Source organism: Mangifera indica, chromosome 9, assembly GCF_011075055.1.
Source record: "Mangifera indica cultivar Alphonso chromosome 9, CATAS_Mindica_2.1, whole genome shotgun sequence".
Lineage (NCBI taxonomy): Eukaryota > Viridiplantae > Streptophyta > Magnoliopsida > Sapindales > Anacardiaceae > Mangifera > Mangifera indica.
In genome coordinates, this window is record NC_058145.1 from 35,337 (window position 1) to 57,923 (window position 22,587).

At 33.6% G+C, this 22,587-nt stretch overlaps 3 protein-coding genes across 8 annotated transcripts; 1 reads left to right on the forward strand and 2 right to left on the reverse strand.

The window, feature by feature from the left end:
- The first annotated feature begins 4,207 nt into the window (after nucleotides 1–4,207).
- Nucleotides 4,208–5,695, forward strand: LOC123224669 (protein SOMBRERO-like). The gene is made up of 3 exons (XM_044648335.1): nucleotides 4,208–4,376; nucleotides 4,696–4,973; nucleotides 5,098–5,695. The coding sequence occupies exons 1-3, from the start codon at nucleotides 4,208–4,210 to the stop codon at nucleotides 5,599–5,601; spliced, it is 951 nt and encodes a 316-aa protein (XP_044504270.1). The 3' UTR covers nucleotides 5,602–5,695.
- A 2,261-nt stretch (nucleotides 5,696–7,956) lies between these two features.
- LOC123226074 (CTP synthase-like) lies at nucleotides 7,957–13,084 on the reverse strand. Of its 3 annotated transcripts, none has more exons than XM_044650542.1 (22): nucleotides 12,873–13,082; nucleotides 12,559–12,731; nucleotides 12,373–12,452; nucleotides 12,215–12,301; nucleotides 12,080–12,130; nucleotides 11,837–11,954; nucleotides 11,694–11,750; nucleotides 11,522–11,586; nucleotides 11,276–11,359; nucleotides 11,127–11,177; nucleotides 10,978–11,040; nucleotides 10,817–10,863; nucleotides 10,575–10,635; nucleotides 10,421–10,483; nucleotides 9,857–9,910; nucleotides 9,726–9,764; nucleotides 9,383–9,610; nucleotides 9,219–9,304; nucleotides 9,083–9,131; nucleotides 8,872–8,952; nucleotides 8,700–8,793; nucleotides 7,957–8,398 (listed from the first exon to the last, which is right to left on the reverse strand). In XM_044650542.1, exons 2-22 carry the CDS (start codon nucleotides 12,674–12,676, stop codon nucleotides 8,205–8,207), a joined length of 1,770 nt encoding a protein of 589 aa, XP_044506477.1. In that variant the 5' UTR covers nucleotides 12,677–12,731; nucleotides 12,873–13,082; the 3' UTR covers nucleotides 7,957–8,204. The 3 variants fall into 3 exon arrangements, with proteins under 3 accessions (XP_044506477.1, XP_044506476.1, XP_044506478.1); XM_044650541.1 differs by having other exon boundaries at nucleotides 9,857–9,946; nucleotides 12,873–13,081; XM_044650543.1 differs by having other exon boundaries at nucleotides 8,270–8,398; nucleotides 8,704–8,793; nucleotides 9,857–9,946; nucleotides 12,873–13,084.
- Nucleotides 13,085–16,053: 2,969 nt separating this feature from the next.
- LOC123224760 (zinc finger CCCH domain-containing protein 37-like) lies at nucleotides 16,054–21,174 on the reverse strand. Of its 4 annotated transcripts, none has more exons than XM_044648463.1 (12): nucleotides 20,701–21,173; nucleotides 19,657–19,904; nucleotides 19,228–19,287; nucleotides 19,044–19,124; nucleotides 18,892–18,954; nucleotides 18,595–18,810; nucleotides 18,137–18,174; nucleotides 17,989–18,035; nucleotides 17,762–17,898; nucleotides 17,447–17,500; nucleotides 17,049–17,195; nucleotides 16,054–16,521 (listed from the first exon to the last, which is right to left on the reverse strand). In XM_044648463.1, the coding sequence occupies exons 1-12, from the start codon at nucleotides 20,933–20,935 to the stop codon at nucleotides 16,366–16,368; spliced, it is 1,482 nt and encodes a 493-aa protein (XP_044504398.1). In that variant the 5' UTR covers nucleotides 20,936–21,173; the 3' UTR covers nucleotides 16,054–16,365. The 4 variants fall into 4 exon arrangements, with proteins under 4 accessions (XP_044504398.1, XP_044504397.1, XP_044504401.1 ...); XM_044648462.1 differs by having other exon boundaries at nucleotides 16,054–16,551; nucleotides 20,701–21,172; XM_044648466.1 differs by lacking the exon at nucleotides 19,657–19,904 and adding an exon at nucleotides 19,390–19,409 and having other exon boundaries at nucleotides 16,054–16,551; nucleotides 20,701–20,837.
- Between the last annotated feature and the right edge of the window lie 1,413 nt (nucleotides 21,175–22,587).

Here is a 22,587-nt window from a genome sequence, read left to right on the forward strand (position 1 = left end):
ACACATTAGGAGTCCTAACTCAAGTGAGATTCCCTTACTAAAAGGATGTATGGATGTATCTCACATGAGGTATGAGTGTACCTATGGGTTACGGTGGTGTGTTAGGCCCAAATCCATATTTTTTTTCATTTCTGGTCTAATTCAATCCGAATTTAATTTATAGCAAAATCAAATTATAGGGAAAGGAAAATATTGTCTGTGGATTGTACTTAAGGGTGTTACACATATCCCTAGAATTTGCACTTTTCAAAATCTCTCATTTTCGTGGTAGTGGAATGATTAACTCTTTATGGGCCCAAATTCATACCATCCACCCTTTATATATCAAAGTTGATGACCTTATTTACCATCCCCAAAACTTGTGTTGAAAACCCACTTGAATTAGTAATTTTTCTAAAATCCCTCCATTTTTACAGGTTATGACACACTCCCTTTCCAAGTTGGAGGAACGACTGGATCCTTTTAGAGCCCACAAAAATTAGTAAGGGAACACTAACAACTTTTGGGTTGAAATTCATGGTTTAAAGTCTGCAATTTTTTCTTTGTTTGTCGAGCTTCATTAGCTTTAGATGTTTTATTTTGAATTCTAATAGTACCTCCACATTAATAGGGCAAGACGAGGAGGAAGCCACAATCGTGCAAAGCCAAACCAAGGGATATTTTAGGATATGATTGATGCAAAAAGCTTGATGAATATTTCGCATGGCTACTTACTACCCCTCTATGCCAAACTTCTCTCTCCACGCAACTTTGAAACTTACCATGTTAATATATCAGTTTAAGCTAAAAATTTCGGTTTCTTAGTTAGTAGAACAAAAAAATAAACTTCATTTTTACGTAACAATAATATTTATTGCATTGTTGTTGTTTCTCAGTAAGGATCTAACTCAAGCTTAGGATAAAAATCATCCTGCATGTGTCAACTTGACTCTAACTATTGACTCAAGCTTATGTAACAATTTTGTTTTCAATAATACCCATCTTAGCTAATTACATCACCCTTTTGGCTAATTATGTTAGATTTGATATAATTTTTTTGACAACCTTTCCTTCTAGAGCATACTATGTTTGGTAAGTTATAATTCGAAGATTCAAAAATTTATTCAAAAACTGATCAATTTTTGTTCTAATATAGATCGGAACGAAAAGATGAACATATGTGCAAAGAATGGTGCGAATGCGAGTGGATGCAAAGAGTGTGTTTGAGTGCGTGTGGGTGTGAAGAAGTGCATGCACCCCCCTACACACACACACACACATACATGTAAATAAAACAGAAGTGCAGAGAAATGTGTGTGGGTCTTTCGCTCCTGCATGCACCCACTCGCATCCATTCTTCACATTTATATTCATTTTTTCGTTTTGATCTGTATTATACAAAAAATTAATCTATTTTCGAATCTTCGGATCATAACTTGTCAAACATAGAATGTGTTTCGAAAGAAAAGGTTGTCAAAAAAAACTATACCGAATCGACGTAATTAGCAGAGGCATTATTGGAAATAAAATTAAGTTTGTCCAAAAAGGTTTAGGCAGGAACTTTCGTGTCTATTTTAATTAATATCCCTAAACTAATTTATAATTAACTCCTATTATGAGGTCATGTTTACATAGGGCTTACGTTTCCTTCGGTAAGATGCCTAATATAAAAAGGTTTTTTTTGAGCAATTTTTTGTTATATTTGTGTAATATGCTTTTAAGAGACTCCCAAGAATAAATTGAGAGTTGAGCTTGATGTTAGAGAATTGAAAAGTTGTACCCTGAGCCTCAAGATCAATTTTAATTAATAAATAATTCAGGGGAAACCGATACTGGTTGTATAGCAAAAGAGGCATGCAAGAGAGACATAGGATTCCCTTGATCATTAAGTCACGTATTAATGTTAAAATGTAGTGTTCGTAAAGGCAACGGCATAAGAATTGTGTTAATATGCAAAATAAAGGCCGTAACAAGTATTGTATTGTATTTGTGCCATAATTTGGTGTCTCATCTCATCACCGTGTTTGACCAGCCACTTGAGAAATAAAATGGTTGCGTAGGAATCCATTCGGATTTGAAATAATGCAATCACAATCCCATGCACTATATTTTATATTAATATTGTAGATTAAGCCAACCCGAGACCTTGAATTTTGTACTATGTATTGGATCAGCACGTGTAGATGCCACGGACTTTCAGGATTTTTGCTTTCTCATCCCCATTCCATGATCATCACCTACCTCCCTACTAATTGCAATTTTACTCTATATATTAATTCATTTTTCTGACAACATATGTGCCCCGTGCGTCTGTGGCTGAGCATCTTTCAAATGTGGACACCGAAACAAAGGAGAGTATAAGGTGGCCAAAGTCTTCATGCTTTTACATCTCGAGCTTGGATAATGCATCATTCATTGACCTTACCCACAATATACACACACGCACACGCACCTCTCTAGAAATCCCAAGTAAAACAAATCACACGTTTTGAAAAACTAACGAACTCCTTTCAGACTGACACAGTTGCACTGAATTTCATGCATTGCATTCTCACCTTGATTAATTTAGGATTCAAGGGCACTGGATGGATCCCCCTCTCCTCAGTTGACCAAAGTTGGCTATCAAGAAAAAGCAATCCATGGCAAAACTCTCATTGATTGACGATGAGTACATATTTCTTCTTCTATTTTTTAAACAACTGATGCTGATTTATATAAATTTATCTATTGGTAATCCAGAGAACAATATAATTATAATGGTAGCAGAATCATTTATTATAAACCGTCAATTTGACAATTTTGACATATATATATTATATAGCTTATAATTAAGTTTCTTCCTTAATTTATAAAATCAAATAAAAAATACAAAAAAGAATATACATAATATAGGGAAGATTGATCGTGGAATAAAAGAACAAAAGGGGAAGTGCTTCATTCCTCTATGACTCTGACTGTGTGTATAATAGTAGACATATAGATACAAGAACTAGACGAGACGAATTTATGAAAATTAAAAAAAAATGAAGAAGGATAAACTGTCAAAATAGTATTTGACAGCTAGCAGATTTTCTTCACTCTTCTAAGGCGATTTTCGGGATTAGGGTCTCCCATTCAACGGACATTTACCGAAGACCTGTATTCTTCATACACTCCTCTCAAATTGTGACAGCTGGTGACAACCAAAGCCCTCTTCATATTCCTAGTTGTAGAATTTGGCTACCATATATAAATAATATAATAATATGGACAGCATTGCTTTTATTTTCTTTGTTAGCAAATTAATAATATTACTTTTTCTTTATTTCTGTTCCCATCCTGAGCCGTCACTCCTTGATAGCCCCTACACTGATCCGCATCTCTCCTCATCCTCTCTTAAAAAACCACATCCTGCCCTTCAAAAAATTGGCCGCCTCGCTGCCTTCTTTTCCTCTTCCGGTTGTCTTTTTTCCCCTGTCGCCGAGAGACATTTCTTCATCATTAAAGGTCTGATACCTTTTACCTTTCTTCTTTACATTTGAATATTAATGCTGTTTTTTTAAATTTTTTTTGTGTTTGTTATTTGAAATAATTCAACTTTATAAGTATTAGGCTTTGGATCATCAAATTCTTAAGGCTTTTTAGGTTCAAAAGTTCATCCTAGTCTTTGAGTCTGATTTTACGAGGTAAAAAGGAGAAAAATGATGTTTGAGAGTAATTTTTCTATAAAGAGTATCAAATCTCTTATTCTTCCAAGAACCTTCAGGCAATGACCAGAAGAACATCATGCTTGCTAAATGAAGAGTCTTGAATTTCTTGGTAAAAGTCTTTTAGGAAGAACCTTCCAGTTTCTAGAGCATATACTTTAAATGTCACTAATTTGAAAACATACTATGCTAAATGAAGAATCTCGAGCTTTTTACTGAGGATGTCACTGGGTAACTTCTTAATCTCTCATTTTCTTATTACATTAATTCTTCATTTTATTCCCCAGCTTTTAAAAAGGTTAATTACATTTCCGTATTCCGTTTCTTCTCCATTTTTTTGGTTGATCTGTTACTGCATGCATGCATCTAGGGTTGAGGGTTAGCGAGTAAATCTGATTCTAAGAAACTTTGAGAACTCTTTCACAGAAAATAAAGTGCATGTGCACGTAAAGGATAATCCCCATGAGAATATACATGTGTGTGTGCGTGTTATTATTCTTTAAAGTGATCTGTCTTTAAATTTTCAGGCAAACGTACAGAGAATGATGGCCGGAAATGGACAGTTATCAGTTCCGCCCGGTTTCCGATTCCATCCAACAGATGAGGAACTGCTGTACTATTACCTAAGGAAGAAAGTCTCCTATGAAGCCATCGACTTGGATGTTATTAGGGAGGTGGATCTCAACAAACTGGAGCCTTGGGACCTGAAAGGTCAATCATTTTCTTTATTTCTCCCATAAACTGCAAACTACGTATATACTTGACTTGTAATTTTGTTTCCTACTCTCGACTTTTAATGCTATTCAAACACAACATTAAGGAGTCATTGTATGAAGTATGAACCTTAGTAGAAAAAAACACTTTGATTTATAGCATCTTCAATCCACAAATAATGCCGATTCTTTACATAACTCTCCACCAGATTGTCCGGATTTTCTATTGAATTGGAAACTTCCATAGAATAATATTGGTTTCTAGATTCGATTACCATGAAAATATGATAAGTTTATATAGTTTCCTTCTCTTGCAGAGAAGTGTAGAATTGGATCGGGTCCTCAAAATGAATGGTATTTCTTCAGCCACAAGGACAAGAAATACCCAACTGGAACTCGAACAAATAGGGCAACTACAGCTGGCTTTTGGAAAGCAACGGGAAGGGACAAGGCCATCCACCTCAGCAATTCTAGGAGGATTGGTATGAGAAAAACCCTTGTTTTCTACACGGGACGTGCTCCTCATGGCCAAAAGACTGATTGGATCATGCACGAGTACCGCTTGGAATTGGATGATGACGATTCTGAGGTTCAGGTATGAATGTATTATATACGATTATTAGTTATGCATTTGCCTCGATCGCCTGCGTCATGCCTTAGTTAACTCTTCTCATATATATAAATAATATGATTATTTACTTAATTTACTTATGTAGCAGGAAGATGGGTGGGTGGTGTGCAGGGTTTTCAAGAAGAAGAATCACAACAGATCTTTCCCAGAAGAAGGTGGACAAGAAGAACATTTCAGTTATAATATGAAAACTAGTGGTTCTTCAGCTCCTCTGGAACAGAAACAAAATCATCTGCAATCGCTGTATGACTATACATTTGATAGTTCCATGCATCTTCCACAGTTGTTTAGTCCGGAATCAGTCGTTGCTCCATCCTTTGTTTCACCTATCTCTTTGAACACCATGGACCTTGAGCGCTCCCAAAACTTATTGAGGCTAACATCAACCACTTCTGGACTCATGCAACAAGGGAGGTTCAATGGTGATTGTTCATTTTTGGACAAACTTCTTGCTTCTCATCACACCATGGATCAAAATAAGTACAACCCTTCATCTCATCAAACTGTTCATGACGTGGTTACTTCAACTCATCAGAAATTCCCATTTCATTACCTTGGCTGCGAGCCCGAGATTTCAAAAGTTTCCAAGTAGATCCATATGGAATTTATCATATATATTAAGCTTTGGTACACGCAATTTTCTCAAACTATTGGCGCAGTTGTATTAACTAATTACTTCTTTCGAATTCTACCCTTTTGCTAATTTCTGAGTTTGCTTTTAAGATTATCAAAATGTATATTCGTAACTGCTAATGGCACGTAATTCCAATAGCTCATGGAGAATGCTAGCTTATCGCAGTCCTCTTTTTCGTTCGGAGAAAAAAAAATTGTTACCTGTTCAGTCCCTTTTTAGAGCCATCCATGCATCAATAAGCACAAGCAAATGTACGTAATCTGACGGAGAGTGGCTAGGTTCCCCATCAGTTTTTCTTGATAACCTTCTCATTATATATATTAATATGGTGAGGGGCGAGAGGAAAGTATGTAGCTACTGACTTGGAAATTATTGATAGAAGTGTAAAATCTCAAGAAGCAAAGAGTATCTCCGGACTATTTCCAAATATAACATACCCCTTTTATGGCTAAAATAGAGATCTAACAGTTGAACTAAGAGTGGGGTTGAGTGGAAAAGATGAAGGGAGAGAAAAAATGACATTAAAAACTCAAAACAAAAAGTGGTACATAATATGAAATCTTACGATGACATGACATATGATATGCAACAGCTCGATTGAGACATGGTATAATAATATAAACATACATGATAATGTAGAATCATATAGGAAGCCTAATATATATAGGATAAGAATTCCTAATAGAGTAGAATTTGGTTTGATTTTCTTGAACTAAAGGTGTTTTCCTCATCAATTTGGCATCTTCATCATCCTTAAGTTACTCTTCTTTTTACACCTTAATTTTTTTAATTTGTTCACCTTAATCTACAAAGATAGTTACATGGAATTTATCAGTTCCCTTCGATTTTTTTACTTTTTTATCAATTTCAAATTTGAATTTATCAGTTTTCAATAATATAGAAATCAAAACTCTCCCCTTTTACTTTAGAATATTTACTTCAACCTTGTTAAGTATTACAATAATTCGTACCACAATGGTTCACTTTTATTTGTACATGAAAGAATAAGTATTATCTCAACTCTATCCATTTTTATATAATAAAATATTTTTTTAATAAAACTTTTTAATCATCACATCATTTTATTAAAAAGTATCACACATCTATTTAAAATTTTAAATTTTTTAAATACATCTTTACTATATCATCAATTCTCTAAAAATAATACATATTATACAATCTAATATATATATATATATATATATATATATATATATATATATATATATTATATAATTTATCAACCATATTATATTAAATAGATATTCATTTAAGTTTTAATTTATTAAAATATATTTACAAATTTTTTATTAGGGTTAAGAGATAAATTTATTATTTTATCAGTAATATTAAAATAATTAAAATTATATCTTATTTTCTCTCTTTAGTTTAAAAAACTAACATTTTTCTCTCCCCCTTCAAATTAATTTTTGAAAAATTCACTTTTTCCCTTAAAAATCTAACCACTTTCTCCAATGAATAGCATACCAAAGGTCAAAAAACAAGACAGAATCATTAAAAGGATGACCTCTGGATGATAGCCATCATCCAAATTTGGACGACGAGCGTCGTCCAAATCTAGGCAACACTTCATTGTCCAAAGAATGGACAACGTTTCGTCGTCTAGTAAAGGACAACAAGCGTCATCCAATAACTAGTCGCGTCAGTCACCATTGACCGGAGAGAGGAGTGAAGAAAAAATTAAGGATTTTGAAGAAAAAAGTTACTTTTTAAAGTTTAAATATATCACTTTCTCCAATGAATAGTATACCAAAAGTCAAAAAACAAGATAGAATCATCAAAATGATTACCTCTAGACAACAACCATCATCCAAATTTGGACTACGAGCATCGTCCCAATCTGGGCAACACTTCGTTGTCCAGAAAATGGACAACGCTTCATTGTCTAATAAAGGACAACAAACGTCATCCAATAACTAGTCGCGTCAGTCACCTTTGACCGGAGAGAGGAGTGAAGAAAAAATTAAGGATTTTAGAGAAAAAATTCACTTTTTAAAATTCAAGTATAGGAGTTAAATATTAATTTTTAAAATCTAAGTAAGAAAACAAAATAAAATTATATATTTTTTAATATTATTATTAAATAATAATTTTATCCTTATATTTAACAATAATTTAAGAATTTGAGGGTGTTTAGATTTTTCATCTATCACTAGTGTATTTTTAAGATTAAACTAAAACTTGAATGAAAAATGGTCTTTTGCCCTATTAATGTTTTTAGTAGTCAACGTTTGCTTCAAATTATATGAAAATTGGAAATTATGCAAGAGCTTTAGTTTAGTAACGATTCTGTCACATTTTCATGCCTCCGCTGCATCTTCATATCATTTTAATTGAATGCTTTAATAAATACGTTTAACAAAACATTTTAAAATGTCAATCCAATCAGCTTACAGATGTTAAATTAAAGAACACTTACAGTAATATAGCAGCTTCAACCTCAAAACATTTACCCAGACTCAACTGCTGTACAGGTATAACCGAAGGCCACAAAAAGCCCCTCAAAAACTGATACCATAACAAGAAGAGCACGGCCACAATCACTGAAGTGAGTGATGCACGCCATTACCATTGCAATATACACCATTTACTGATCCATTTGATGACTTAATACCATTTCCATTTTGATGGATTTTCCCCACAGGTTTTCCGTTTCTGAATCCATTTATCGCTTTGCTTGCGTGGCCGTACTTTAGGACTGCATCCAACTGCCCACATGCTGCTGCTATAAGTCCTGCAACATCACAGATTAAACGCTAAAATTTCAGTCAATGGTCTAGGATTGATCATCACAACAGAGTAACATAAGACCAAACAAATTGACAATGGAAAATTTTTAGAAGGAGTGATACTATGTGTACCTATTTCAAGTATACAAATGGATATACATTTATGTGTGTGTCATTATTTAATATAATGTTATTTTATCTTTAATTTAAAATTACTCAATTACATAATGACATATATCAAGTGTATACCTATTTGTATACTCAAAATGAATACATATTGTTTTATTGTTTTAGAAAATTAACTACCTACAAAAACTGCAGAAGGTTTTCCTGGCCTGGACTTGAATTCAGGATGGAACTGAACACCAACATAGTATGGATGACTAGGCAGCTCAACAATCTGCACAAATATACCAAAAAGTTGATGGTGAACCCTCTATCATGTAACAATTTAAGTTTTCATACTTGCAAAACTTACTTCCATTCGCTCTCCGCTTTCATCTCTGCCAACAAATGATAAACCAGCACTTTCAAGTTGTGATACCATATCAGGATTGACCTATAAAACAGAATTTTTATTAAATTTTATTTTTTACATTTCAGAAACCCCGCAATTTTAAGAGCAAAATGCAATGCACTTCTCCTGTATTTCTCTGTGCATGCATGTCTTCAAATGGGGCAAGTATTACCTCATATCTATGTCGATGCCGCTCATCAGCAAATCTTGCATTGCCATACCTGCATAAATTTCCAAATCATCGAAAATCAATAAGCCAGAATAAGTAATGTTTGATATTAGCAAGAACTGAAAGTCATAGTACTTACAATTTTGCAGAATTGCTGTCAGTAACCTTAAAATATGTCCTCCTTGATCCCAGACGCATAGTTCCTCCCATATGAGTTTTTGAACCCTATACAGAACACAGTTAAAACAATGAAACAGACTAGGGTAATAGAAACGTTGTTAAAAATCATGTAGGATTATTTACCTCTGGCATAAATATGACACAAGGATTTGAAGTTTTAGGGTCAAACTCTGTGCTGTTTGCATTGTGCAAACCAAGGACAGAGCGAGCAAACTCTATAACAGCAATTTGCATCCCCAGGCAAATGCCCAGGAATGGCACTTTGTTCTCACGAGCATACTTTGCAGCAAGAATTTTCCCTTGGACTCCTCTACCACCAAACCCTCCAGGAACTAGCACGCCATCAGCACTCTGCATTAAAGAAGTTCAGAGGAATAATGAAGTAAACAATTTGATAAACCATATATAATGAATAAAGCATCAACTCAAAGATACTTTGAAACAATCAATCCCATAAAGTAATCACCTTCAACAGATCCCAAGCAGCTTTATAAACACTGGGTGCCTGCATAGGGATACAAATCAACAAATATATGTTGATAGCAGTATAGCTATCTAAAATCATATATAGCATAGAAAATAACAATTAATACTTACGTCTTCTGCAGTAGCATCTTCTAGGTCAGCAGCTGCAATCCATTCCACTACAAGCTTCCGATGGCAAGCAACAGAAGCATGCAATAAGGCCTATAATAACTTAAAACATCGTAATCCGATTCTAAAGCATAGTTATCAATGTCCTACGATACAGATGAAAAACAATACGTATAATGAGTTGTATCGTTATTGTCATGTATAGACACAAAGGGTGCAAGAAAGAGAGAAAAGAGACAAGATAAAAATTTTTGGACTGGGAAGTCTCAAGCTTGCAAATAAGACCTTGGGCTTTCACTACACAGAAGAAATATAAAGGAGAAGATGGCAGTGCATTTTCAAACCAATGAGGATTCATATATGTGTCTTATGAGCAAGGATGAAAACAAAGTTGTTTCAATAAGTGGAAGCTCATTAAAGTTGTGCACAGGACAAAGTACCAGGTTATTCGTTGGTTTGAATGGAACCTCCAAACCAAAAAATGCAAATCAATAACATAATTACATGATGTGCTCGACATGTTCACCAAGTTTTAAACAGGAGACTGTTTCTAGACAAGGCATTCACCTTCAAAACAGACAGGTAAGCATCTGAAAGGCCAGTGTACTTCCCAACCATCACAATTTTAACCTGTAATATATGTATCAGTTAAGAACATGCTACTTAGGATGATGCAGTCATAAAACATATATATCAATATTAATGCAGGCTTAACACTCACAGGATCATGCAACATATCCCAAACTTTCGTCCTGGAAGTCCATTCATCCAAATCAGGCTTCCTGGCAACACAGCAGACAACAAAAACTTTAATATGCTAGTAAAAAAAGAAAGGTCAGATCTGCAGCATCAACAATGTTAAACTGTCCATAACCATGAGAGACTAAAAAGGAAGAAATCATACAGAAGATGGAGTTTGAAGAAAATTATACAACAAAGAAGAAGATAGTTTGCATGACAAACCCTAGAAGGTTCAATCCTTTCAAGATAGCTTCATGTGCCTTTTGATCCTATTATTCATCAGGGAAGAAGGAAACCCGCAACAACAATCAAAAGTTAGATGCATTTGCTTCTTAGAGGTACATAGCCAAAAATAGCTTCAGATGTAACATTAAGAAACTTACTCTCAATAATAATGGTACATGCCAAATATTTGGAACATCATATAAAGTAACAATGCTTTCTGCCTGCAATCAACTAATCTTGGTTAGAAGAAGTAACTGATGAATCTAAAAGGGAAAAAATATAAATAAGAAGCATTGATGTTACATACGGCTACATGGCAGAATTGAGAGAGTTTTGCCTTAACATTCTCGTCAAGTGCCTGTTCAAGACAAATTAGAAATTCAGAAACATGAGACACCCTCTGAAATATGCAGTTAAATAAAGATGTTAAGGCATCAGAAAGGAAGAGGGAGAGACCTTTGTACTTCGACAAGCCAGAAGATTTGGAGTCAACCCAAGTCCTCTAAGTAACTTAACACTATGCTGGGTGGGCTTTGTCTTCTATCATTGGAAAATACAAAAGAAGAATAAGTGGGGAGAATGAATGATTGAGATATAAGTTGATATGAGGCATAAGAATGCTTCAATCAGTTCCACGTCAATGAAACAATCTAGCACCTAAGTTTATGCTGAATACACAGTTCAGAAATTTTCTCAACATACTTGTTCACCAACAACATTGAGAACAGGGACAAGGCTGACATGAATCAAGCAGAAATTGCCAGGACCTACAACAAACACCAGCTGTGTTAGATAATCTTGCACTTAAAGGAGATGTCTGCAAATTAATTCATTTGCATGGAATAGTAAAGTAGCTATGTGGACTCAAGCTCACCTACACGGTAAGAGAACTGGCCAAGTGCCTCTATAAATGGCATGGATTCAATGTCCCCTGCATCAAAAAAATATTGTTTATAAGCAAAACGAAAACAGGGATACAATTCATCGTGACAAATAATGTCTTTGATGTAAATGTACCTATGGTTCCACCCAATTCAATGACACAAACATCAGCTGGGCCTTCTTTTCCATCCACTGGAATTATTGCTACACGCTCTATCCACTCCTGAATAGCATTTGTAATGTGTGGAACTACCTAGCAAACAAAAGATAGGCAGAAAAAAAAACTAATAAAAAAAAAAAAAACCTTCATTCCCACTTCAAAATTCTATCAAGTCATGCACACAACACAACCATCAAACCCACAGTGTTGAAACAGACCTGGACAGTTTTTCCCAGATAATCTCCCTTTCTCTCCTTGTCAATAACAGACTGTCAAATTCATTACGAAAGATTAAAATTAAAGACTGAAACACGAGAACTACAGCTATACAACCAATGAAAACAACAATATACCTGATATATTTTTCCTGTAGTTATATTATTGTCTCGAGTTAACTTGATATCCAGGAATCGCTCATAATTACCAAGGTCTAGGTCCACCTTCATAAGAATACAAAGTTTAATTTTTTTTTTTTAAATTACATGGAAATGAAAACAAAATAGAAACTTACCTCGCCACCATCATCTAATACGAAAACCTCACCGTGCTCAAAAGGGGACATTGTCCCTGCATCCATGTTCAAATAAGGATCTGCACCGTTACCCGCACTATTATAATCATATAGTTCAAACTGGAAATTGCATTGAACGAATGTAAATTTGTTAGATAGAAGACAATGAAAAGGACAGTAAGATACCGATTTTGATAGAAGTAACACGAAGGCCACATTCTTTAAGAAGAAGACCGATGCTACTGGCAGTAACGCCTTTGCCAAGTCCACTAACAACACCACCAGTTACCAAAACGTACTTCATTATAAAAATTATAAAGTATTGTGAGTTGAGTCGAGAAGTAAGTGTAAGTGCCTGCCTGCAGTTGTGAGTTGAGTAAATTATAAATAGAGAAGAGTGGGATGATGAAAACAAAGAAATAATAAAAACAGAAACAAAAGCAGAGAGTTTATAGACATAGATATTATAGAAAAAAATCGTTTTAAACGGAGAAAAAGACCTTGTTCACAATGACGGTCCTTACAAAGTTTAATCCCCCTCTGCTTCTTCTCCCTTCCTGGTGTTTGTGATTTTTAAGATGGTTTTTCTTCGTCTAAGAACAAAGAAGATAAAAGACTAATTTGTTCTTTCTTTCATTCAAGTACCTCTAAAAAGAAAAGAATAAATGCGAATCATAAACAAAAAAAGCAAAGTGAAAGAGAGAAAAGAAAGATGGTACTAAAATTCCACACCCCAAAAGCCAAAGCTTCCTTTGTTTTTCTTTCAAGGACGGCGGTTGTATCTGTTTTGACTGACGCTATATCACTTTATAAATATTTTCAACGATACCCAAGAGATTTTTTTTTACTATTATTATTAAAACATCGTCAAAAACACAAAATTAATTTTCAAGCTTAAACATAACAAAGAAAATTAGGGTTTTTTATGAGATTTAAATCTCTCTATTTCTTTTTCCTTTCAGAGAATCTTCTTGGGTTTCATTGGTAGTTCCCATAAAAGCTTCGAACTTTGAAGAATGGTCATTGATTCACACCAGACAAAAGTTGATTTTTTAATAAGAGATGAAGTGAAAGCGACACATGGCATTCATTCAGATGTTTGTCCATAAAATAAGACACCAAGTCATATGATATGATATTACAGCAGGCCCTACTCTACACAGATTTTCCTCTTTATTATTTTTTTATATTATCCCTTACTTAGGTTACATCTTAACGCATTTTATTTATTTATTGCATATGGGCTAGTTTTTCACCTAAATTTTTGTACGATCTCAAAATTATGTATATAAGATTTGAAAGTTTTTAAATTTTATTAATAAATCTATTAAAATTAAAATTTTTTATTAAAAATAAAGATAAAATCTTTATTTTATTAATAATATTAAAAAATATATAAAATTTATTATATTTTCTCTTATAAATTTTAAAAACTAATAATTTTACTTTTATTTAAAGTTTTTTAATTTTTAAAAATCATATTTTTCCCCTCAAACTTTAGGATTTTTTCTTTCTCTCATTCAATCACTATCTTTAGCGTCAACGATTTCTCCTCTTTAAAACTCTTTATTTTATCGTTGAAGAGAAGAGATCTCGATTTTCTCTTTGATGACTTGACGAAGAGATTTAAAAATCTCTTTATCGTTAGATCTCTTCATCTCTGACTAAGAGATTTATTCCAAATTGTTTTTCCTATATTGGCCACCAATTTAGGGTGAAGAGAGGAGGTTGTTGACGTCAAAAATGATAGTCGAAAGGGTGAAGAAAAAAATTAAAGAGAAAAATGTGATTTTTCAAGGTTTGAAAACTTTAGATAAAAGTGAATTTGTCAGTTTTTAAAACTTAGAGAAAAATATAATAAATTTATATTTTTTAATATTATTAAGAAAATAACGATTTTATCTATGTCTCTAACAGAAAAATTTTATAATAGTTAGCCTATGAGTAAAATTTTAGGTTTTTCAAATTTCATAGATATAATTTTAAAAATACATCAAAACTTAGATCGGAAATAGTCCTTTGCCCTTATCTATTTTCAGTTTTTATCTTTGCCTTGTAGTTGTGTTTTCATACTCAACACTTTGGCTATGCTGTCATGTAATGTCGATCATTTCATCTCATCTTATCTAACTCTATACCAATCAAACCATTTTATTTTCTGCCCTTCTATGCTATTCACGTGACCTCATAAAATTTAAAATAGAAAAGACACTACTTTACAAATTACCTTGTAATATAATGTAATAATAGTTAAAGTGCCTTTCTTATCCAAATAATGTTATATCAATTTGTCAGCCAATTTTTTCCACATATCTAGATTTGATGATTATGGTAGGTTTTTCCACATATTCAAGTGTGGAGTATTGCATTCATTAGACAAACAAAAAGAGTAAGAAACTGTAAAGATGGGTAATATGCAGATGGAGTCGTGACAATTGCCATTTTGAATGTAATATCCTATCAAGGTTAAAAGAGCATTTCCTCCATTCGAACAGCAAAGAAAGGCCAGATTACAAACAGTAAAATTGATGGTACCACTTGTTTCTTTGACAGATGATACATGGAGTCTGGACTGATGGATTCAATATGCCAATTGACAAGTGACACAGTGAAAAACTACCGTACTTTCTGGTTTGCCTATGCGGCTATGCCTAATGCTTATATATGTTACGCCTGCTGCTTCAATTTGTTGGTACAATGAGCCTGCTGGAGCACAAGTGGCACAGTGAGAAACTATCGTACTTTATGGTTTTATGCAGGCAAAACTAACAAGTCACTAATCATCATTGTTTCTAATCAAATTGCACAGATAATTTTAAAAATACCTCATTGAATTGGCTTCATCTAAAGCACTGGTAGATTCATTCTATAGAACCAGCTTTGTATTTGAGAGCAGTAGACGTGCAACAGCAAGGCGCTGCTTCTTACCAAGGGAGAGTACATTGGACCCCTGCATATGGTGTGTTTGATTCAACAATGGCACTACACAGAAAATTATTCACAGTATGATTGATCTATCAAACGCACCGTATGCAGAAATTGCAAGAATGAATTAAGAATTTGCTATGCCGGCAAAGCTATGCTGCCAATGACATCTAATTACCATAATGACTAGATTATCAAAGAGTTTGTTACAACATTCCACCAAGTAATATCAGTATACAGCTGCCATGTTCTCTTTGGATAATAACAGTGTTAGAAGGCTTATATCTGTATCAAAAACTAGCCTTTGGTCGTTTCCTTTTAAAAATTCATCTTCCAGTGAGTCCTGGAGTGGCACAAACATTCCATGTTATTCCTTTTTATCCAGTGGAAGATCTCAAATGCCAAAAAAGAAAGAAAGAAGGATTCACAATCGGGAACTTCACTGATGGAAAACGTCAAGCTTAGTCTTAGTAAGAAATCCATTTGTGAAGAAAGAACCAAATTACCTACGGAGGCTCTTTACTTGCCAGAAGACACGTTTGATCAAAATATGATTACAAACGGCCAGTTAAAAGCAAGCTCTACTTGAAAAAAACTACAGCATTCCTTTTTTAATTATAAAACATTCGATAAAGACAGATCTGATGAAGACTGATCTGTCGTGCTGGACTTTGCACCTGTACTAATATTTTACATGCCAAATTCGATAATAAATAGGCTCCGAGCCTCCTTCAGTACTGAGACTCTGCCCCAACATTGTCCAAAATACAAGCTCCTTCGAATTGATAATCCCGTTACTTTCAATAAACAAACTTTCAAAGGGAAAAAAGAATCCTATCTCAAAACAAAAAATACAAGCTTCTTCGAAACATCGAAAACATTAGCAAGCAAAAATTACACTAAAATACTAACTCATACAATCACTTATACAAAACCCCGTGTTACGTTCACATGTGAGCACTGTATAACGTTTTTGTGGAGAAAATAGGTCTAAAAATACAATTAGAGAAAACAAGCAACAAAAGAAAACAGGGCTGTTGGAGCACCTCACTCGCTTCCACTCCCTGTTCAGGACCTCACTGCTTGACTTTGAGTAGTTTCAGCCTCATTTTCATCCCCCTTCACTTCCCCAATTGATGTTCCTTGCAGCGCTGCCATAGCCATCACCTCTCCAGGTGGTGGGTGGTCAAACTTACATGTTGGACCATACTTGCAAGTTCCAGTCTTCATATAATATGGACAATGAACAGCACCCTGTCAGAATGTTCTACTCAAATCAAATACATCCTATGGTCATTTAAAATAGCACGACAAAAATTCTACAAATAATAATCAGTATATTCCATAAACTCAAAAATGAAAATTGCTTTTCATCACTGGAAAACAATCTTTTAGACGATGAAACATATAGGGAACTCGACAATATTTTATCATACAGCCATCTTCCTGTGTTCATACTCCATAGCTTCCCAACAATCTTAAGAGTAGAATAAATAGCCACCTTGGCACTCTTGACCGATTGTGCTGAGCATTAACATGATAATTGTTCATCCAAATGACATATATAAAAAGGAACTTAAGAATCTAAACATCCAAAACAATTTAGCCTGAAGTACTACTACCTTTCTCAATTTGCCTCAGCTCCAAAATACAATAGCGTACACACTGAATACTATAACTTCAAGAATCATAGACACAAAACCAGACATTCTCTTTGCTTGAATTATAGGAGGGAAAAAAATATATCATACCTCTCGCCTAGGCAATCCAGCAAGAGTGAGCTTTACATTCTCTTGAGAAGATTGCTTTGTTGCTGAGAGTGTTGGTGCTGTCCGATCAATAGGATGATTAAACTTGCATCTTTCCCCATACTTACATTCCCCTGTCTTCATATAGTACTACATGCAACAGAATACAGTAAGATGTAAAAATAATTAAAGTTATGTTGATTTTATAAGAAAACGGTGACTTGAAAAAATAAAGACCAATCGTTATAACAAAAACAAGAGAAAGAAAAAATATCATTATTAATCAAACATTTATTTAAAAATATTCCCAAGTCCTAATAATAAGAATAACAGAAATTATGACAGAAATAACAATGAAATAAATTGCAGCTAGGGAGATATTAAATTAGATAAATGCATACATCACATTCCGTCTGTCCTGGGCGTTGAGGGTAGATACTATTGCCAACTGCAAGCTACAAAATGGAGAATCAGTGTTCAATTACAATTGCATGAAACCACAATAGAATGCAAATTTTGGGAGAAAGTGCAACTAGCTTTCAGAAACATAATCACAAACAAAACATCAATATTGCAATGGCAGGACAAAATATGAAGAACAAATATAAACTTCTAGAGGACCAATGAAAGAGAGTTGACTTGGGTAAAATGTCAAATGAGTTCTTTATAAGAAGAACCAACAAAATAAAAATAAATAAATAAAAGATATCACTTACTGTTGGCTGAGCCAATCTGGGGTCAATAGTTTGATATAGTGAAGCAGCTGGATTCACAACACCTATGTTCAGACTAGCTGCTGGGGAGGTTATAAGAGGATGCCCTATTGCAGCAGCTGCAGCAGTAGGATTGATTGCTGCAAATGTTAACAAGAAACTTAAGAGGCTTAAGGGTAGAAAGCAACATAAAAAAGACATTAATACTATTTATCTAATTATCCACATACAATTTCTGTCAGGATGATTGTAGCGGCAAGTGGCACCATATTTGCAACTGATTCACAAACCACCAAAAAATTTAAGCTTTTTCTCTCATTCCTGTTTATTTTATTTTCTTTAAACAAAGTTAATCGACAAACATAGGAATATATTCACCTCCCAGTTTTCAAGTAGAATGGACAATCCACTTCTCCCTGATAGAAGTGAAGATAAAGTTATCAATAAGTACTCCAATTCTCAATTACCATTAAGCTCATAAATAATTCATCAAAAAGAACTAGAGTGACTACTAATTAAAAAATCTAAGCTCTTCTGAATCTATATTTGATATTTGACCAGCACCAATATTAATAACATCAAGGGATATCACAAAACCAGAGCATCATTTAACTTGATGCCAAAGTCAGTCCCAACCATCTTTGCCTGTAAAGACACTAACTTCTTTAAGCTGACTATCCTGAATTACAATCATGACAATGAAAATCACAACAGAACAACAGGATGGAGACCCAAATAAAAAAAGAAAGAAAACAAGCACCATATTTACAATCCAGACAAACATAATACTCAGATAGAATTAATACAATCTAGTCATTCATTCATTAATACAGTACCGGTCTAATAGGAAGTCCTTTGGAGTTATGTAAAATTGCTGGGGTATACGAAACAACAGGCCCAGGCACATATAGATCTCCAGCGGTTCCATTAGTTACTGATTCATTTTGCTTGCTATTACCATTTTCTTGTCCAGCTGACGGCATTTGCATATCTTTTGGATGATGAAATTTGCAAGTTGCACCAAACTTACAAGTTCCAGTCTTCAAATAGAACTGTTTGTGAATTAGAAGACCAAATTAATAACGCAAGTACCTATCAGTCTGACACTTTAGACACAGAAGTAAAAATCTTACAGCACATGGGGGCTCGGAAGGCCTATCCGGTAAGGTGAAAAAGTCAGCATTTCCAGAAAAACCCTAAAGTGCATAGTAAAGTATCATAATATTAGAAAGACAAAAAGAAATCAACAACTCAACTAATGACAAAATTTTGCTGAATTTATTACCACTGAAGTAACCAAATTTTCGTTTGGATGATTAAACTTGCACTTCAAACCAAATTTGCATCTTTGAGTTTTCAGAAAATACTGCAACATGTTCAATGAACCAAAAACCAAAAGGTCAAAATTTGAAGAGCCCCAATCAGCATAACAAATTTTTCATGAAAAAATAATTTCTAATTCTGCTTACAGGACAATCTGGCTCTCCTGGTCTCTCAGGAAGGGACTCACTTGTAGCAATATGCAGAACCTATATAATCAAGTAACCAATTATCCAACGTTTTAATAATGTAAGTTGCTCATGATGAAGTAGATATAGTGGATGTTTAACTCAGAGAATCAACATGAGTACCTTGCCCATTTATATGCCCCCTATAAACATTATAGCATAAGAGTTATTACGATGCAAATTTCTCTAAGATATTGGAAAAGGGAAAATTTCAAAAATTAATTAGCATTGCAAAAATACGTATAGACTTGATGAATAGCATTTAACAGTGAAGTAACATAAGCACACAGAAAAATTTACTCATCAATATAAAACTTCAATCTATCATAATAGCTATTTTATTACATAATGACGTTTATCTGATTGGTGTAGTAAGAATATAACTGTCACCTCTTTCCAATCTGGGATTCCACCTTCAGGAACCCAAATAGGATGGTCAAACTTGCAGGTATCTCCATATTTACAGGTTCTTGTTTGCATATAGTAGGCACAATCCTTCTCCCCTGGCCTCTGTGGATACACAGGTAAATGGCTTGTACTCTCGAATCTAGGGCGCTTGGCTAATGAGTTGGTAGAATACCAAGCTTCACTTTGCCCAAGAGTGGTATGGGCACCCAAAAGAGTCTGATGATAGAGCGCTATAGTACATTGTAGAAAAGTTTATATACCAGAATACAGGAAACACTATATGTTACTATATAAGTATGATCTATAAAATAATGGTTAAGTAGAAAGGTAAATTAAATAAATACAGATAGATGGAAATAAATATTATAGCAATCATATACAAAAGTGCTCGCATAAGAATGCAATTACTATAAGCATTGAAAAGTTTGCTGGACATTTATGACATATACAACTAGTTAGCGAGTAAACTCTACCCAATAGTAGTACATTTGATCAGAAAAGTATACTTAAAATCATATTCTAAAGGTAAGTGGGATGGACTTGAAATGTGTTTGCAGGTAATAATTATTAATAAAAAAGTATCCATATGCCCAAAATATAATATGATGAAGCGGCAATATATAAGTGACGAAGCCACACTTGCGAGTGAAAGGCCTAGAGGAAATTTTCAGTTCACATTTACATAACCAAGCAAGCTCATGGATTGGACTCTTAAACTAGAAATTTTGAAACTGGATATTTGGGTGACCAGGGAATTATTTTCAACGTCCTTGAGCACATTATTGAACCCACATTTCCATAAAGAAACAGCCCATCTAAATTAGGTTTTAGAAGCACATCACAACCTCAGAGAAGCAAGAAGCTCATGATTCCACAAAAAGCAATTTAACAGCTAACATTACAACTACAAAATCCTATAATCAAATTGAACAACTTAACACTTACAATTAAAATAAGTTATAAAGAGCATGGTCCGAGTAAATGCAGGTAAATAGAAAATTGAGAAAAAAGAAAAGTGAGTTTAACCTTGCGAAGCTCGTTTAATGGGAGTAGAGAGCTGATCAGTGGGGTCAACACCAGGAGGCCATGACTGCTGAGAAGAGTACCTCAATACATCGTTGTAAAAGGAGAAAGATGCGTACTTAGAGTGATCGGAGTCGGAAGACCCAACCAGATAACGAAGAGAGGAAGAGGATGTTGGTGTCCCACCATCTCCAGCTGAAGCATAACTTGAGTTGTAGCCGTACAATTGGTTAGCCATAAATTGCACTCGCGTCGCTCTAGTTATGCACACCCAAACCCTAGAATGAATTAAGGGATCAAAGAAAAGAACATAAGCTGCTGCCTTTATCTGCGTGGTTAAGATTACTATACTAATACCCTCATCACTTAATCTTCAATCTTCTCACTCAGAAACGAAACCACCACTCACTAATAATTTACTCACCCACACTATTCTATTAAAATTGCTGGAGGAAGGGAAATCAACCGTCGTAGTCGGAAAATAGTCGGAAAAAATTAACACTTAAATAAGGGAAAAATGACGAACTTAATTTTTAAAAAAAATTTATTAATTTTTTATAATAATCAATAAAATGAAATAAATTTTTATTTTTTTAAATATTATTATTAAATAGTAATTTTATTTTTAATTTTAACTATAAATTTTAATAAAAATTAATTTATAAATAAATATATAAAATTTTAAAAATAAAAGAGTAAGAATTAGATTGGTGTTTAAAATGATTTCACCTTATCTTGATGGGAACAATTTTTTGGCCTTGAACTTTTGATCAGTTATACCTAAGTACGTACACTGCTATACTTAGCTTGTAGTACAGTCTTGACTTGGGTCCAAGGTTTTTAACTTAGGACTCTGACATGTCAAACCAGAAAAGGGAACCCTTAACCTAAGCCCATCTATATTTATTAAAGGCCGAAAGATTTGTTCCACCCAAAGTTTGATGGAGGTAAATCCAAGCTCTCATTATGTTAATTTTTAAAAATTTAAAATGTTATTTATGAAACAAATTTTATTAAAATTTTTAGCTACATATAAGGATGAAATTATTATTTTAATAATAATATTAAAAATAATATTTATTATATATTTTTTTTAATTTTAAAAACTAATAATTTTACTCATATATAAAGTTTTTTTTTGTTTTAAAGTTACATTTCCCCTCAAACATAAGAGTTTTTGTTTCTTTATTTCTCTTATCACTATCTCTATCTCCAATGATCTTCCCTTTTTCATCCTAAACTGTCATCATCTTCGTTTCTCCACCTCTCCAATAAGAATTTTCGTTGGTTAAATGATTCATCTAAATGCATCATTGTCCAAACAAAGAATTTTCAAAAAGATGAAGATCTTGGCCACCTTTCATCTAGATGACAAAGATCCTTACTAAAGAGGTCAAGAAATACAGATGACGATGGTTTAGGATGAAAAGAGGAGATTGTTGAAAATGAAGATAGTGATTAGAGAAGTAAATAAAAATAAACTCTAGGTTTAGAAAGAGGGGAGAATGTAACTTTTTAAAACTAAAAATCTTTAAGTAGGAATGAAGTTATTAGTTTTTAAAACTTAGAAAAAAAATATAATAAATTATATATTTTTAATATTATTGTTAAATAATAAATTTACCCTTGTATCTAATAAAATTTTTTAGTAGAATTTAACTCATAAGTAAGATTTTAAAATTTTAAAAATTGACGGATGAGATACCTTGGGTGGGAATAAGTCTTTTGGCCTTTATTACTTGTCCCTGCCAAGGTTTGGCCTATAGTCAATTTGTTTTTCATTCTAAGAATTCCAAGCCAATTCTAATCTTCTATACACAGATAAGCATTGAAGCATAGACATGAGACAAAATTCTCAAAAAGCCTTTATTTCTATTAATTGCTGCTGGC